At 18.8% G+C, this 18,236-nt stretch overlaps 3 protein-coding genes across 6 annotated transcripts; 1 reads left to right on the top strand and 2 right to left on the bottom strand.

Moving 5' to 3' along the window:
- Positions 1-185: 185 nt before the first annotated feature.
- Positions 186-5,578, bottom strand: LOC551520 (golgin subfamily A member 2). The gene is made up of 12 exons (XM_623915.6): positions 5,381-5,578; positions 4,905-4,991; positions 4,223-4,669; positions 3,945-4,140; positions 3,541-3,848; positions 3,294-3,470; positions 2,992-3,210; positions 2,475-2,660; positions 2,137-2,388; positions 1,682-1,985; positions 1,387-1,584; positions 186-826 (listed from the first exon to the last, which is right to left on the bottom strand). The coding sequence occupies exons 1-12, from the start codon at positions 5,438-5,440 to the stop codon at positions 639-641; spliced, it is 2,622 nt and encodes an 873-aa protein (XP_623918.4). The 5' UTR covers positions 5,441-5,578; the 3' UTR covers positions 186-638.
- Positions 5,579-5,795: 217 nt separating this feature from the next.
- On the top strand, positions 5,796-8,663 carry LOC551550 (probable 26S proteasome non-ATPase regulatory subunit 3). The gene is made up of 3 exons (XM_006572109.3): positions 5,796-6,086; positions 6,586-7,409; positions 7,939-8,663. Exons 2-3 carry the CDS (start codon positions 6,594-6,596, stop codon positions 8,608-8,610), a joined length of 1,488 nt encoding a protein of 495 aa, XP_006572172.1. The 5' UTR covers positions 5,796-6,086; positions 6,586-6,593; the 3' UTR covers positions 8,611-8,663.
- Positions 8,664-9,460: 797 nt separating this feature from the next.
- Positions 9,461-16,571, bottom strand: LOC100576349 (growth arrest-specific protein 1). Of its 4 annotated transcripts, none has more exons than XM_006572110.3 (7): positions 16,346-16,570; positions 15,720-16,023; positions 13,928-14,094; positions 11,781-12,048; positions 10,692-10,897; positions 9,910-10,202; positions 9,462-9,664 (listed from the first exon to the last, which is right to left on the bottom strand). In XM_006572110.3, the coding sequence occupies exons 4-7, from the start codon at positions 12,042-12,044 to the stop codon at positions 9,660-9,662; spliced, it is 768 nt and encodes a 255-aa protein (XP_006572173.2). In that variant the 5' UTR covers positions 12,045-12,048; positions 13,928-14,094; positions 15,720-16,023; positions 16,346-16,570; the 3' UTR covers positions 9,462-9,659. The 4 variants fall into 4 exon arrangements, with proteins under 4 accessions (XP_003251882.2, XP_006572173.2, XP_006572174.2 ...); XM_006572111.3 differs by having other exon boundaries at positions 13,928-14,034; XM_026440917.1 differs by having other exon boundaries at positions 16,387-16,570.
- Between the last annotated feature and the right edge of the window lie 1,665 nt (positions 16,572-18,236).

The following is an 18,236-nucleotide window of genomic DNA, read 5'->3' as shown; positions in this document are numbered from 1 at the left end:
TATTTTTCATAAAATATTTTAAATGAAAGAAAAAAAATTAAAGAAAATATATAGAATATAATTTTTTTATTTAAGGATTATTTATAAAGAAATCAAATTTGAAAAATTATTATGTAAATATAGAGATATGGTTAAAATGTTATTTGCAGTATAATTTAAGTAAACATATAATATTCAAAATTAATTATTGAAAGTTAATTATTAATAATAGCAATACAAAAAAGAAATTATAGAATATTATTTAACATCAATCATATTTTAGTCATATTTGCATATAACACAACAGATTTTTACATTCAATTTTTTTGAAAATTAAATCTCAAATGAAACAATTTTCCTTTTATTTTTATTTTTTATAAGGAAACAAATTGTACCCAAATATAAGTATTATTACTAGAATTGTATAATTCTGTATGATTTCAATGATTTTCTTAAATAATATTTTTAGGATTAAATGATTTTTTTTTATATTTTAAGAAAGAATAATTATGTTTGAAGAATTTTTTTTTCACATCAATCATTTACAAATTATTATAGATTTTATCTTATATACAATTTTATTCTACAATCAACAAATTGTTATCAATTAAAAATTCTATTAATATTTTACGCTAAAAATATATGATATATAAGTATTCTTATACTGTAAGTAATTTTCCAGAACACCAAGGACATAAATGAAAATTTGATTCAAATATACAAGAATCTTTACAATCTTTTATCTCTGTTAAAACATCTAAAAGTTCTGAAACATTTTTATTTTCTATTTGAGAATCTATTTTTTCTTTTTTTGTTTCTAAAATTAGAGAATCATTGGAATCCATTTCTGAAAAAAGATTAAATTAATTTTTCTCAATTAATACAATTTTTTTATATAAATAAAATTTAGATTAATAAAATCAATATCGATATTATTAATGATATTTAAATAATTCAATATGTAGTATTCATTAAAGTATTTAATAGAAGATCAATATTAAAATTTTAACTATTTAATATCATTTTTCGATATAGATATTTTATAAATATTTCAATAATTATTTGATATCAATCTTTTATTTCTAAATCTTACAAAATCAAGTATTGATTCCTGTTCAGTTTAATGAAGAAAAGTGAAATAAATAAATGCATTAATACTTGGTTTTGATTGTGGTTTTAGAAATGAAAACTAAGTTTGAAAACTAACGAAATTTTCGTAAATGGATATTAATACCGAAATATCAAATTTTTGATTTTATATTAATTTAGCAGTATTAATTTGATATTTTTTTAAGAGCTAAAAAGTTCGTTTAGTTTAATGGAAAATGATACCAAATACTTAAAACTTTGGTAAATATCGATATTTTATGTTATATCTTATATTTCCTAATATTAATTATCATGTACCTGTTTCAATTAAACGATCTGTTCCATTGGAATGTATATATTCCTTTCTAAGAAAATCACTAACCAAAACTTTTAATTTATGCAATTGTTCTTGTTGTTGATTTCTTTGTTCAAGTAACTGTCGAAATATTTTTTCTCTTTCTATTGCTCTATTTTGTAAAACTGCTCTTTGTTTTTGATATAATGTTATGTATTCCCCTAAAAATAAAATATAAAATAAAGAAAAATTCTAAAAAGATGAAAATAAGTCAAATAAAAAATTAAATAATTAATTAAAAGTCACATCTATTTATACCTATTGTTTCTGTTTCACTTTGAAGTTGTAAAACAAGATGTTCAAGCTTCTGTTTTTCTTCTGTAAGTTCTGCAACTTGTTCCATTGTTTCCTTAAATCTTTGTTCAAGTTGTTTTATAGGTTCTGGTACTATAACACTACTTTTATTCGGACTTTCCACATGTGTATTTTCTTCTAAACTTGAAATATTATTATTTGTGATTATAGAATATAAATTATCTTCTGAAACAAAATTCTCTGAATTCTTTTCTTTTAATTTCTCTGTAAGTGCTTGTTTTTCTTTTTCTAATCTTTCTATAGTAATCTAAAATATAATAAAAAATTACATGTATTATAAATAAATGTAAGAAAAATGTTTTATTAAATTAATATTGAGTTAAAATATTAAATTAAGAATTCTTTTAATTTAATTAATTAATTATTTGACATTGATGAAATATAAAAAAATAATTTACTATGGCATGTTGAAGTTCTCGTTGAAAAGTGTTTACATGATGTGATTGTGCTTGATAATGTTGAATTTGATCTGTTATTTGTGCACTTTGAAGTCTTTCTTTTTCAAACTCTTGAAGAATAGCTTCTTTTTCTTTTAATTTTGCTTTTAATTGTTCCAACTCATTTTCTATATTATTTAATTGAATATTTAATTTTCTTCCTATAGAACGTTCTGCTTGAAGTTGTTCAGTTAAATCCAATTTAGCATTACTCTTAAAATTGTATTAAAAATTTATATAATTTCTTTAATTTTATTGAATCATTAATATATTTTAATAATGTTTAATATCATACTTACCAAAGAAACAAAAGCATTTTCCATATCAGTCAATTGTTCTTTTAATTGATGATTTTGCTGAATTGCTCTAGATGCTCCTAATTGTTCACTTTCAAGAGCACTGACCAGTTTTGTTATTTCTGTTTCTTGATTATTTGTTTCTCGTAAATCATTTAAATTTTTTGTTAAGGTATCAATTTGTGAATCCTAAATATGAAAAGAACATTTTTAATAATAAATTTTATATGTATATTTTATTCTATTATAAATTTTATATAATTTTATATTCTATTATAAATTATTATAAATTTTATTATAATAAATTATAAATATTATTTATAATTATTAACAATTTTTATATATTTTCAAATAAATATTTAAAAATTTATATATTCTAATAAATATTTAAAAATAAAATTTTATTATATAATAAATTTAATATAGTAAATTTAAATTTTATTTAAATGATTTTTATTTAATAAATTTTAATTTTAAATTTTAACATTAAAATTATAATAAAATTATAAAATTATAATACCTTTTCAGATAGTATAATGTGAAATCTTTCTTGTTCCAATGTAAGTTCATCTATATTTTTTAGTAAATTATCTATTTGATCTTTACGATCTTGTAAAGGTAATAGATTCTCTACTTTTTCTATTTCTTGTTGTAATTGTTGCTCAAGTTCTGAAATTTTTTCTACATGATTTTGTTCTTTATATTGCAAATCTTCTATAATTTTTTTTTGTATTTTTATCTATATATATAAATAATATTAAATCTTTAAAAAAACCTTATCATTTTTTATAGTATTTTCAAATTTTATAAAGTATATCATACCTTTTCTAACAATTTTGCTTGCTGGGTATCTAATTGTTTAACATAATTTTGATATTGTTTATTAATTTCATCTTTTTCATTATTAACAATTTTTAAAGATTCTTTAGTTTGTGCCAATTCTTGCTCTAAGAGAATTGCTGTATGTTTTTCTTCTTCTGTTATTGACATACCTTTCATCTATAAAAAATAATTAATTACTATTAACATATTATTAATGATATATTAGATATAATATATATCTATATACTTGTTGTATTCTAAGTTCACTTAATGAAAGCAATGCTGTTTTTTCTTGAAGTTCTTGTTGAATAGCAATTAATTCTGTTTTTTTCAAATTTAGTTTTTGCTTTAATTCTGATCCTTCTAAATCCGAATCTTCTTTTTCTTTTTTCAATTGAAAAAATTGTTCATTGAGAGAATCATATTTATTTTGCAATTGATGAAAATTTTTGTTTAGTTCTTCATTATTATTTTTTATGGACAATATTTCCTTTTCTAATTCAAATATACGAATTTGTGAATTTTTTAATTTTTTTGACATTTCCTCTACTTCATCTGAAAAGTGTTTATTTTTTTTTTATTAAAAATTCAAGATCATTATTATATATAAATCAAAAAGATTTAATGAATTGAAATAATAAAATAATAAACCAGAATTTTGTTTTGCACTCTGTTGAGCTTGACAAAGAGCAGATGTAAGTTCTGCTTTTTCTGCTATTAAGATTCCAGTAGTCTGAGTATGAATTTGAACTTGATCTTTCAAAGGATTTATTTCTTGTTCTAATTGTATTTGAAATTCTGTTTCTTTTTCTTTTAACTTGGTTTCTAATTCCAAAATTCTGCTATGCTAACCAATTAAAAATATTTTATTTTTAAAATATTTTTTTAGAATTTTTAAATTTTTGTAAAATTTATATGTATATACTTACAGCATTATTAAGTTTTATATGTAATTCATTAACAATTTTTTTCTGTTCTTCCAAATAGGAATTTAAAAATTGATTATGATTCATTAAATCAAAATCTAGTGATGTTTCTATATGTTCAAATTCATTTGTCAAAACATTTTCAACTGCAGAAGCCATTTCTAAGAGATGTTCTTTTTGTATTTTTGGAAATTCATTTAAATTTAATTTTTCTTCTAATTTTGATATTACATTATTTTCTTGTGTATCTTTCATAGAATTGGTATCTTTCATAGAACAATTTAATTCATTATAATTTATGATATTTTCTGAAGTTACCATTGAATTCATAAGTACATCATTTTTTTGAAATTCTTGAATTGTATGACTATTATCTTTCGAAGTTTCCATTGTTAATACATTGCTTATAACTTCTAAATTCAATTTATTGGTTTCTGCATTGGTTTGACACTGTAAATTCAAAAAAAATAATAAAAAAGAGTTTTTAAAAAAATATTTTAAAAAATTTTATATTTTATATTAAATGTGTATATATATATATAATAAAATATAATTAATATTATATTATATTACAAAAATTGCATTATAATCAGAAATTGCATATATAAAGTTCTAAATTAATAAAATATTTAAATTTCTAAATTAAAAGTTCTAAATTAAAATAAAATGTATAAATTTAATTCACCTGTGAAGATAATAAATCCAATGTATGTTTTTGTTTTATAGAACCATCTTGATTATTTTGCATTTTACTTAATTGAAATTCCCTGAGCTATATAAAATTAAAAATATTATAAAATATAAGTAATTATAATATTAGATATATTAATAATTTGTTAAAATTTATAAAAATATTCTTAAATATATAAATATTCTTAAAAATATTCTTTAATGTTTTAAAATTTAAATATTATATGCAACATTAATATTTATCATTGATAACAAATAATATACAAATAATTTGACAGCTAAAATAACCTAAATATTTATAAACATAAAAATGAAAAATAGATATATAATTAAAATATTGCATTAAAATTAATATTATATTAAAAATTTATAAAATAATATAATTTTAAATATAAATTTTTATGTAAAAATCAAATATAAAAAAGATATTTATATAACTATCTATTTTTTAAAACGTATATAATGTTATACCTTTCTTTTAGCGGCCAAAAGTTTTTCACTTTTACTTAAATTCATGTTGAAATATGACATGAAAATTAATAAATGAAATTCTTAATTTTGTTTTAGCACAAATATTTACATCAACATAATTAAAAATATTGTACTATATATCAAGGTTATCTCATGCCTATAAATTACTTTTCCATTCCATCCATTGATTTAATTATTTACTTAGATATACAACAATATAATATCATAAACATACAATATATAATATCATATCATATCATTAATAAATTGCGCCATCTATAAAAAATAAATTTTATAAAAAATATTAAATATAAATGAAAACGCGAAAATACAGTTTTTTATAAATGTAATAATAAAAATATATTTTTAAGTTATATAAATATATTTCACTATTATATATTTATATACTATATCACATATTTAAATAGAGAGAAAGAGAAAAAGAGGCGAGAAAGAAAGAGTATTTAATATATAAATTTTTCATTATTAATAATAAAATTCTAAATTATTTTGATAAAAGAAAAAAAAAAGTTTTTAAAAATAAAAATATTTTATATAATTGTAACAGAAAACCCTAGCTAGAAATTTGAAGTTTTTCACTAATAATTTTAGTTAGTAATATAACTGTGAATTGGTACGATGAAAACGTAAAATTGTGTAAAATTTTCCTGAGAATTTTCAACTTTTGTGAAAGATTAATACAAAAGTAAAATATTAATATTTTATTTTATATTCGTTACTTTTATAAATTTATACTTTATTTCACATAAATTTATACATCACAATATAAATAATAAAATATTAAATATTTATTTAAAGAATAAATTATAATATATTATTATCGAAAAAGAAATTTGATTATAAAAATGGTTATATCTTTATTATATACATTTTATCTTAGATTATATCAATAGTTTTATTTTTATTTTTATAGTATTTTTAATAAAATTATTTTCTTAGAAACCATATATAATGAATATTATATTATATAAATATAAAAATAAATATTTAATACTCTAGATTAAAAATTTCGTAAAAATTAAAACAAATATTAATTTTTGATATTATTATTCAATATTATAATATGTATATTATAATATGTAATATTTTATATTTTATCAATATAATATTAATATAATTAATATAATTAATATAATATTATATATAATTATAAATTATAGATTATAAATTTAATTTCTTTGAAGGTATCAATATGGGTGTTCCTTCAGTTAGAAATCCCGAAGCTATGGATGTTGAAATAATTTTTGATGGTCAAAATGGTGATGGAGATGTTTGTGAAAAAAAAGATGCTGATCTTCAAACGGTATATGATATTCGTGAGCATACCCGTCAAATAGAAAAAGCTGTACAGAGCAAAGAACCTCGTTTTATTTTAAGAGCCTTGCGTACATTACCGAATACACGTCGTAGATTAAATTCAAATGTTTTACGTGGTGTAATATTAAGTTTATATTCAAAACCATGTGCAGAACGTGATGCATTATTATCATGGTTAGAAGAATCTACAGAATCCGAAGAAACACAAAAACTTCGTATTTCTACTATGAATCCATTACCTGAAATTGATGCTTATATTCATTTATTAGTTCTTGTACGCTTAATTGATACTAGAAAATATGAAGAAGCTGTTCAATGTTCTGAAACATTATTGCAAAAAATTATTGCTCAAAATAGACGAACAATTGATTTGATTGCTGCCAAGTGTTATTTTTATTATTCAAGAGCGTATGAATTAGTTGGAAGATTAGATAAAATACGTGGATTATTACATTTGAGATTAAGAACAGCAACACTTAGAAATGATTTTGAAGGACAAGCTGTTTTAATTAATTGTTTATTGCGGAACTATTTACATTATAATTTATATGATCAAGCAGATAAACTTGTATTGAAATCAACTTTCCCAGAATCTGCTAGTAATAATGAATGGGCCAGATTTTTATATTATTTGGGACGTATTAAAGCAGCTAGATTAGAATATTCTGCTGCTCACAAATATTTAGTACAGGTAAATTAAATTAATAATTTTTTTGATATATAAATTTTTATAAATTATTATCAGAAATTATCAGAAATTTAATATGTTATCAGTATATATCATTGATAATTTATTTAAATATTATTTCAATATTAAATATCGATTTTATTAATAAAAAATTTTTTAATTATTAAAAATTAATTGTTTAAATAATTATTTAAATAATTTATAATAAATAAAATATTTTAATAAAATAAAATATTTCTTTCTGTATAATGTATTAATGAATTAAAAATTTAAAATAAAAATTAGATAATTTTATTACATTTATTATATTGTATTATTTTATTTTTATATTTTTATTATATTATTTATTATTTATTATATTTTTTATTTATATTATTATATATATACATTTATTTATTATATTTATTTATTTTTTTTAGATACAAATATAACAATATATTATATAAAATTATAATATATTAATGTTAATTTTAAAATAAAAATTATATAATTTTATTATATTTAATATTATTTGAAAATATTTTTTTTATAGGCTCTTAGAAAGGCTCCACAGAGTACTGCAGTTGGTTTTCGCCAAACAGTTCAAAAATTAGCTGTTACAGTGGAACTTCTACTTGGAGATATTCCAGAACGTCAAACTTTCAGACAAGCTGCAATGCGTCGTGCATTAGCTCCATATTTTCAATTGACTCAAGCTGTGCGTTTAGGAAATCTTCAACGTTTTGGAGAAGTTTTAGAAAACTTTGGTCCACAATTTAGAGCAGATCATACATTTACTTTAATTCTTAGATTGAGACACAATGTTATTAAAACTGCAATTAGATCAATTGGACTATCTTATTCCAGAATTTCTCCTGCTGATATTGCAAAGAAACTTGGTTTAGATTCTAGTGTTGATGCAGAATTTATTGTTGCTAAAGCTATTAGAGATGGTGTAATTGAAGCTACTTTAGAACCAGAAAATGGATACATGCGTAGCAAAGAAACTACAGATATTTATTGCACTAAAGAACCATTACTTGCATTTCATCAAAGAATTACTTTCTGTTTAGACTTACATAATCAAAGTGTTAAAGCTATGAGATATCCTCCAAAATCATATGGCAAAGATCTTGAATCAGCTGAAGAACGTAGAGAAAGAGAACAACAAGATTTAGAACTTGCTAAAGAAATGGCAGAAGAAGATGATGATGGATTTCCTTAAATTATTCTTTTTTTAACATATTTAATTAATAAAATGATTTATTAAAGAAATTTTTCTTATTACATTTTCTTATATTTAACAGTTGTACAAGACAATTATACAATATGAATATAAATTAAAAAATTTAAAATATTCAAAAATTTTATAAAAATGTACTTTTTGAAATAAAAAAGAATTATAAATGATATAGATTTCAAGAATCAATTATAAATACATTTTTTTTTTATTAAATATTTCAAATTTGATAAATGAATTTTATTTTTATTATATTAATATTTTAATATTAATCTTTTACTTATATAAATAATCTATATAAAATCTTTAACTTATATAAATAAGTTATAAATTATTAAAAAATAACTTATAAACTTTAGAGATTTCTTATTTTTGAAGAAATTACTTTCTTTCATATAATCATTTTAATTTCTTTTTATAAAATAATTTAAAATATGTTTGCCTTGTTATTTTAATTTTTTTAATAAAAAAAGGAATTAAACATAGATATAATATATAATATATAATACATAATTATAATAAATATAATATAAAATATAATATTAGATATTAAATATTATAATTTTTAAAAAATAAATTATTATTTAATATTATTATTTATTTTTGACTTTTTTAAAAAAATATTTTTCTATAAGAAAAGAATTTTTAAAAGTATAAATAATAAAAAAGAAAAAAATGATGATTATATTTTAATATATATTTATTTACATAATTATATATTCATAAATAAAATTGATTTATTAAATTGTAACAAATTATTTAATTACATTAACTATCATTATATAGTACAATCATTATGATATTTTCACTGTACAAGATTTTTTTTTCTGTTTTTTCCATTTGTACAAATTTAACAATAAATGTACGAATAAATTTTATGTATTAATTAACTGCTAAATTATTTATAATAAGTAATCCATTAATCCCATCATTAAATTGTTCATATAATGATAATTAAAAAGTTAATAAAGATCTTTGGTTATTGGTTTCATGGAATACTGTTGCTTTTTGGAAATTTTCTGCATTTTTTCTAATCAGTCTGAAATAATAAAATTTTTATTATTTATTATAATAAATTAATAATAATAAATAAATTTTTTTATATATATAATTATAAGAATTTTACATTTAAAAATATTTTTTAAAATATTTAAAATAAATTATAAGCAATAGAAGTATTATTATAAAATATAGTATTTATAAATAATTAAATTTTGCATACATTAAATTTTTAATTCAAAAATATAAATATATAAATTTTAAATTTGTAATAAATTATCTTACCTTGTTTTATTTTAAGAATATGATAAATTATTAAGGAAAATAAAAATAATTTTTTGTTCACTAATATTTGAACACCATCTCCTCTAAGACTTGTATTTGGTGTCAAAAATTTATTTCTTCTATCATCTTCAACATTAACATCACGATAACTGTGATGTATTTTTCCAAAACAAAGAAGATTCATATTTCTATGAATTCCTTTGCAATCATATTCTTCAAAACCATCACATTGACATGTATTTAATTTTGCAGCTTTTTCTTGTCTTGTCAAAATATTTATCGAGTTTCTACATCTAAAATATTTTCTTTAAGATATCATACATGTATATCAATAAATTTATTACTTTATAAAATAAAATTCAATCGACATCTTCTTTTATTATTAATATAATGTAAATAATATTAATATATTCGTTGAATCTAGAAATCAAAACAAAAGTTAATACGTAAAAATGTCGATTGAGATTTATTTATTAAATTATAAGCAATTTAAATTCGCGGTGAATGAAGCAGAAATAGAATGTGATAAGAATGTAACAAAGATAAAACAATCTCATTCTCTTTCCGTCTCGCTTTTAATTTAATGCAAATTTCAATTATTTATAATTGCATATAAATAAGTTTTAACAAACATTTTTGTATACCAACTTTTATATATATATATATATATATATATATTTTTTTTGTTTTTTATTAATCTTTTATTATTTATACTTAAGTATCTCACGAATATATTAACATTTTATATTTATATATTAATTATATATTAAAATATTATTTACCGTCGAGTACATTTCCGTCCTTGAAACATACTTTTACAATATTTATTATAATATGCAAGTGCAGTTTGACAAAGAGCATCTGCATTACAAATCCAAGTCGCTATTCTGCAAGATATTCTTGTCTTATTCATTGCCATTGTTACAGATGATCTACATATTTCTACTCTTTGTTTTGATTGTAGGCATAATTCGTTTTCACATTCACACTATATAAATAAAAATACAATATTTTTCATTAAAAATTTGCATTTTATATATATTTGTATATTGCAAATATCATCTAATCATAATTTATAGTTATTATAATTATAATTTATTTTTTAAAATATTCAAAAATTTTTAACTTATTTTAACTTAATATAATAATTGAATTTTTAATAAGCAATCTAAGAAATATAAGCAATATAAGCAATATAAGAAATAAATTTGATTAAAATTTTTTAACATAATAGCTTTAGTTTTATTTAAGTTATTTATTGTATTTTTTATGTAAAAATAAATAAAAAGATTAAAATAAAATTTTATCAAATTCTTATATTTTAGAAAATCGCGAATGAATTATGAGTCAAGTTGACGAATTTTTATTTTCATTTGATGAATTTCATTGAACTTTTTTAAAAATCAAATAATCTATAAATTTTCAAATTTGATTTTTTTAAACAGTAATTTTTAAAAAAAAATTATTTTTTATATAATTCAAAATTATTTTTGCATGATAGAATAACTATCAATAATTCATGTTTAAATTTAATAAATTAATTAATTAATTTCATTCGTATTTAAAAAATTTTCAAAGTTTTTACTTGAAAAGTTTAAAATTTTATTCTCTTTTTTCTTATTTTTGCATGTATGTAGAATCGCTATTTATTCTTAACATTAGTTATTTCTATATATTATTTATAATATATTATTTTTATATGTATATAAATTTGTATTATAAATTATAAAATTTACAATAAATTTATAATATATAATAAATATTAAAATAACTATCAGATGCATCATCAAATGTTGAGGTGTGTGTATATATATATATTGACATTAATTAGAATAAATATTATTTATATTTTAAACAGAAATAATATATACCGTCATAAGTTCTTTGCCCTCATCGGTACTTGTAAGAGCAATAAGGGCATGTTGACAGCTCTCGGAACAATCATTATCTTCAAGAATGGGTGCACAGCCTGTAAAATAATGTTGTAGAGCAGTACCACAGCCTGTTCTGAAGGCGCATTTTAGTTTTGCTTCTTCACACCTTATTATCGAACTTTTCACAGTATTCCACATTATTGTACTAAATAATATCATACTCAACAAGAGTATGTTTAAGCGGTCGAACCAACGTGACATCTTTCTAAAATAGTTATAAAATAATTCAAAATATAAAGTATGTAAAGATTTAATTAAATTTAATAAGTAAATTTAAAAAAATTTAATTAAAGAATTGTCAAATTTGAATTCAAAATTTACAAACTTTAACTCAATTTTAAAACTTAATTTAAAATTTTTGTTTGTGTTTATATATCTTATCTTTAAGAAATACATAGAATGTTAATTTTTTTGTATAATATTTGAAAGATCGAGTATAGAGGCTAAAGTAAACACAAAAGTGATACACAAAAATATTAATTTTTTAATTTTTTACGCTTATTTATTAAATTATAAGTAATTAAAGTTTGCATTAGACGAAAAGAGATTTTTGTTTCTGTTATGCTGTTATCGCATTTTTATCTAATGCTTCATCTAATGTGAACTTAAATTGCTTATAGCTTAATTAAGTCTCGCCATATTTTTTATATTTATTTTAACTTCTAAAATAGATCTTTTAAAAGTATCTCACTAATATAACACTCTATATGATAATATATATAATCTTTATATATGTAAGATAATGTATAATAGAAAAAAAGAAAGATTATCTTTAAATTTTATATTTATATAAAATCGATTTATACATAATAAAAACAAAATAAAATATAAAAAAGTTGCAATTATTTAATTATTATTTTAATTTCGTCTTATATTTAAATTCAGTTTTATTTTATATTTGAAAATTATTGATTTGATTTAAATAGATTTGAGGATTTTTCATTATGTTAATATACATATAATTTCTTTTATGTGAACTATTGTATAAAGTTCTATTTTCTAAACAATTTAATATACTTATTATCTTAAATAATAAACTTTTAATAAACTTTTTAATAAACTTATTTTAATATTATTTTTTATTTACTTGATTATAGCAGAATAAACATTTTTAAGAATAGGAAAATTTTATATTATTTTTTAATTGTATATGTTATAAAAAATCAAATAAAAATATTATTTATTATTATTTTTTTTATTCTCACATATATTTTATTTGTTTATTAATAAATAAGAGATAAATAAGAATTCTTTTATATGAATTCATTTTTTAATATTATAAAATATCTTAATAATTTTTTATATCAATATACAATTATGCATAAAAGAATTAAACTGAAATTGTATCTTATATATATGTTTATTTAATCATTATTCATTATTTATAATAACATATATTATTAAATATAATTTAACATTGTATTAAACTGAAAAGTAAGTTTACGAATTTTTGTTATGAACAGATACTTGAAGGAATATTCTTAAAATAAATCTCTGTATCATTTAAGTTAATAAAAAGATTTTGCTAGTCAATTTTAGGAATTACAAATACCATTATAGATTGATATCTTCTAAACTTAAGATAATTTGCAAATCTAAAATGATTCGATGTAAACAATTTTGAATTTAATATAAATTTTTTGGAAGTCTTTTTCTTCGATATAAAAATCGAAAGATTTTACAACTTTACATGAATATTTTTTAATTATTTATCCTCAATGCAATAAATGTTAAATTTATGTGTATATATATATATATATATAGAATGTCTATCAATTTATTCGAAATTATTTTTGTTTACTGAAAAAAAAAAATTAAATTATTTCCAAAAGCAATATTGATATCTACATATTATTAACATTCAAATGATTGCGATTAATAATGAAAAAAATATCTATATATAAAAAGACATCGCTGTTAATATTAATGGGATAACATGATTGAATGTTTTCTGTTTTAAATCCCCATTTTCATGTTCTTAACTAGATACTATATATTAGAAAAACGGAATATGTAGTAAAAGTGGGGATAAAGGAGAGCACGTGCGTAAGCATGCAGTGAAAGAAGAGAGGGGGAGATTCTACCTGAGAGCGCTTCATTGCCAGCGTTAATGCCGATGCTGTTGCGCACCAGCCCCAAAATGGACCACCAAGACGTTGCAGACGTGGCAACGAGGGACAGATGGTCAGCCCTATAGACCCTCAGTGATCATCAACTTTACTTTATACTCAAATTTAAATCTTATTTTGGACTAATGTAATAAGAAGAAATGTTGAAATAGTTACATATGATATGATTATTTATTTGCGATTTAAAATGTTCAACCAATGTCTATGATAATTTCATTCATTTAAGATATTAAATCGATATTGATTCAGGAAAACAGTTTATTATGAGCAAATAGTACTTAAATAAATATTGACGAAGAAGACAAATATTTAGTTGAAATGGAACACTGCCTTCCTGATATAGTATTTGTAGTTTAGTATTTATTTTTCATAAATAGTATTTGAAAATTATTAAAAGAATATAATAAAAAAATAATAGTTGGTGAAATTTTATTACAAAATTTTATTTGTGTTTGAAATTATTTTAATTATATAAAAATAAAATTTTTAATTTATAATCATTCAAAATATATATATATATCTTTTTAATAAATTATCAAATATGAAAAATATTTGATATAAAAAAAGATAAAAAATGATTATTTTTTATATTATTTTTATCTTACTATTTATTTTATTTAATGCAATAATAACAAAATAATTATATCTATCTTATATTGAAATGTCAATTAATTAATTTATTATTTATTGCTTTATGTAATTAATCATGGCAGCAAATCAAAGTAAAAAATAGAAATAATTTTTACAACATATATTTGTTAAATTTTTTATTATATTATATTAATAAATTAAATACTAAATATACTATTATATATATATATATATATATATATATATGTATATATTATATTAATCGAATTATTATAATATATATTTATAGTTATTATATATATATATATATATATATATATATATATATATATATATATATATATAAATATATATTATAATAATTCGATTAATATAATATATACAGTAATATATCAATATAGAATATGAGAAAAAAATTATAATTTATTATAATCTTTTATAATTTATTAATACTATTATTTTGATTATATTAATATTATTATCTTGATTGTATTTCATTTTGTTTGAAATTATTTTGTTATCTCATAAATGTACCTTTTATTTATTCTATATTTTTTTCATTTTCATGATTTATAATTTTGAAAATGTGATATAAATATAAATTAAAATATAAAAATACAATTTATATATTATGCTATGTATAATTTATTTTATATTGTTATAAAATGTTTTGCAATATCATAAAAATGCAAATAAAAAAATTAATATTTAATGACATTTAATTGATGTTATATTTAATCATGTTAATTGATATTATTAATTGAATTTTATTATTATAATAATATCAAACTTCTTATTTTACAAAATTTAATATATTGTCATTCATTATAATAAATATATAATATATAAAATATAAAAAAAATATATAAAATATAATAATACAAATAATATTTTGATTAATTTAATATTATTCTATTTAATAAAAAATTTCAATCATTATTATATTATTAATTATATTACTTTCATTTGTACTCAATATTTATGTATATAAATAAAATAATAATTTAAATGTATTAATTTAATATATCAATTTAGTTTTTTCAAAAATTGAGCTTAAAAAACAAATATTAATATGACTATATCTAAAAATAATAAAAAATATGTTTATAAATTTGTTCGATAGAAAATTAAAATAAAAAGATTTTAGAATACGAACCTTATAAATAATCACATTGTTTTGTGACAACAGCCGTGAAAAATAAAATTTAAAATTCCAAATATAGCTAATTTGTGAATGATTTAAAAATTACGATTTCGTGTTAAGAAATCATAATACACTAGAAAGGAATAATATACAGAAAGAAAGGAAAAGAGAAACTAATAAACATACGATCACCGAGGCACTACTTAGATTGAGTTGTGACGGCTTACCCCGCTGTGTCGAGAAGCTGCGCGCGTCGTTTCTTTCCCCTTCTACTAGTCTACTGGCCCAAGCTGAGAAGTTTACTGATACATTTAAACTAAAATTTGAAAAATATTATTGTAAAAACTATCTTTAATATAGAATTTATATATATTTAATTAAAGTTTAATCAAAATTTATAAAAATTGTTATTTTACATATATAATTTATATATTTATGTAAGAATAAAAATTAATTAAAATAAATTAAAGTAAAAAAAAAATTTTTACAAGAAATTATAAAAAATTTTCTGTAAATAAGAACATAAATATTATTTTAATATTTTTCTAGATTTTTGTAATAATTTTATCAAATTTAGAATCAATTTTATAAAAATCTACAAATTTGTTCCTATTACAAGAATATTTCATAGCCATTACTACTTCTATCTTCCACCCACAGGGGTCCAAGGTGCCCCAACCTGCTTGGCTGATTGAGACACCAGCCTGGTTCCAACACCACCCTCTTCACTCCCGTCCTCAACCAAGCCCTTCGAAGAACGACGTTGAACAGTCCAGCATTTAGATGCGTTCAGTTCTTTCTTACATTTCTTCTTCTTCCATTGCCGACCTTCCATCGAGCTCCTTTTCAGTCTTCTTACTACTTCTATTCCTTACCACAAACATTCACCAGGCAGCTGTGATTCTCAACTTAATTTCACTTCTTTTAAATGAGAAGCAGTGAACAGCAATGAAATTAATTATTTGAATATAAATTAAATCAATTATGATTTTATAAAAAGAATGAAAAATAAACGAAATCGTGGAATATAATTCATAAATTTTTTATTATATTTATATGATTTATATAAAAATTATTTTTAAATTAAAATTATTCATATTTTTTATTAAATGAAATTGTACAAAAATAAATGTTTTAAATATATAATTTGTAACTTTCTGTTTATGCAAATATTATATATTAATATTATATGAATATTATATTAAATGAATGAGAAGATTAAATAACAATATTTGTTTTTGGATTAACAAATTAGTAAGCGCATATCTAAGTTTAAAATATAATAATAAGTGTTTCTGTCATTATTTATTTAAAATTGATTTTCAAATAAAATTGAAGATTTTAAAAGTTTTATTTAAATAAAAAAAATTTGTTTTTAATTTATTTATTAATTTGTTTTTTCATTATTTTTTATGATATTTTATAAAGTGTAAAATATCATAAAAATATCTAAGATTTATAATGAATTATTCTTTCAACTATGAGGAAATTTGAAATTGATCAAATTAAGATTGACATCAAGATTATACCTTTTAATTCAGAATATATCATAAGAAATGATGATTAAAAAATTGATAAGAAATGATTATTAAAAAATTTTAATATAAAACGAATGTTTTGCTAAAATAAATATCATAAATAATCATTTGATCTGAGAGAAAAATATTTATATAAACGATAATTCACGAAACATAGATATATATATGTCTCAATGTTAATTCGTTGCACATAAATGCTTTAATAACATAATTGAACAATTATATAATAAGATAAATAGTCAATAAGATTAAATAGTCAACATTATTATAAATTTAATTATTCAATAATATAAATTTATGAATTTTATTATATAACGAGTGAAAATTCAAAAAATCATATATATATAAGCATTTCATAAGAAATTTATTGTATTTAATATATAATTGAAAATTTTATATTAAAATTATTAAAAATAATGAAAATAATTATACTTTTATATTCAATTTAAACAATTATAATTATATATATGAAACAATTTATAATTTTATATATATAACTTATAATTTTATTTTATTCATTTAATAGCAGTATTTTAAATATCATCTATTACAATATATTGCATTTATCATTCTTTTTCAAAAAATATGTAATAATCTAATACAATAATAATAATCTACAATAATAATAATATAATAATAATGTAATACAATAATATAATATAATAATAATATTAAATTATGTGTAATATCTATTAAACACATTAAATATTTGCAATTAATAATAAATTTTATTATATTAAATATATAAATATTAGATTAATATTTCAACATTAAGAAAGATACAAGAAGAAATATACAAAAAGTTAGTAAGAGAGTTCTCTTTCTTTTTCTGTCTTTGTTTCTCTCTTCTTTCTTTTCCATCCCTCTCTCTCTCTCTTTTCTTTCCGCTTTTCTCTTCTCTTTTTTCCGCTTTTTTCTTCTCCCTCTTCTTACTATCAGTTTCTTTCGATGGTCTTTTTGATCTTTTCAAAGCAATTGTCCAAAGCAAGCG

The sequence above is a fragment of the Apis mellifera genome, linkage group LG5 (genome assembly GCF_003254395.2).
Source record: "Apis mellifera strain DH4 linkage group LG5, Amel_HAv3.1, whole genome shotgun sequence".
NCBI classification, from domain to species: Eukaryota; Metazoa; Arthropoda; class Insecta; order Hymenoptera; family Apidae; genus Apis; species Apis mellifera.
This window is presented reverse-complemented; position numbering and strand designations above follow the sequence as displayed.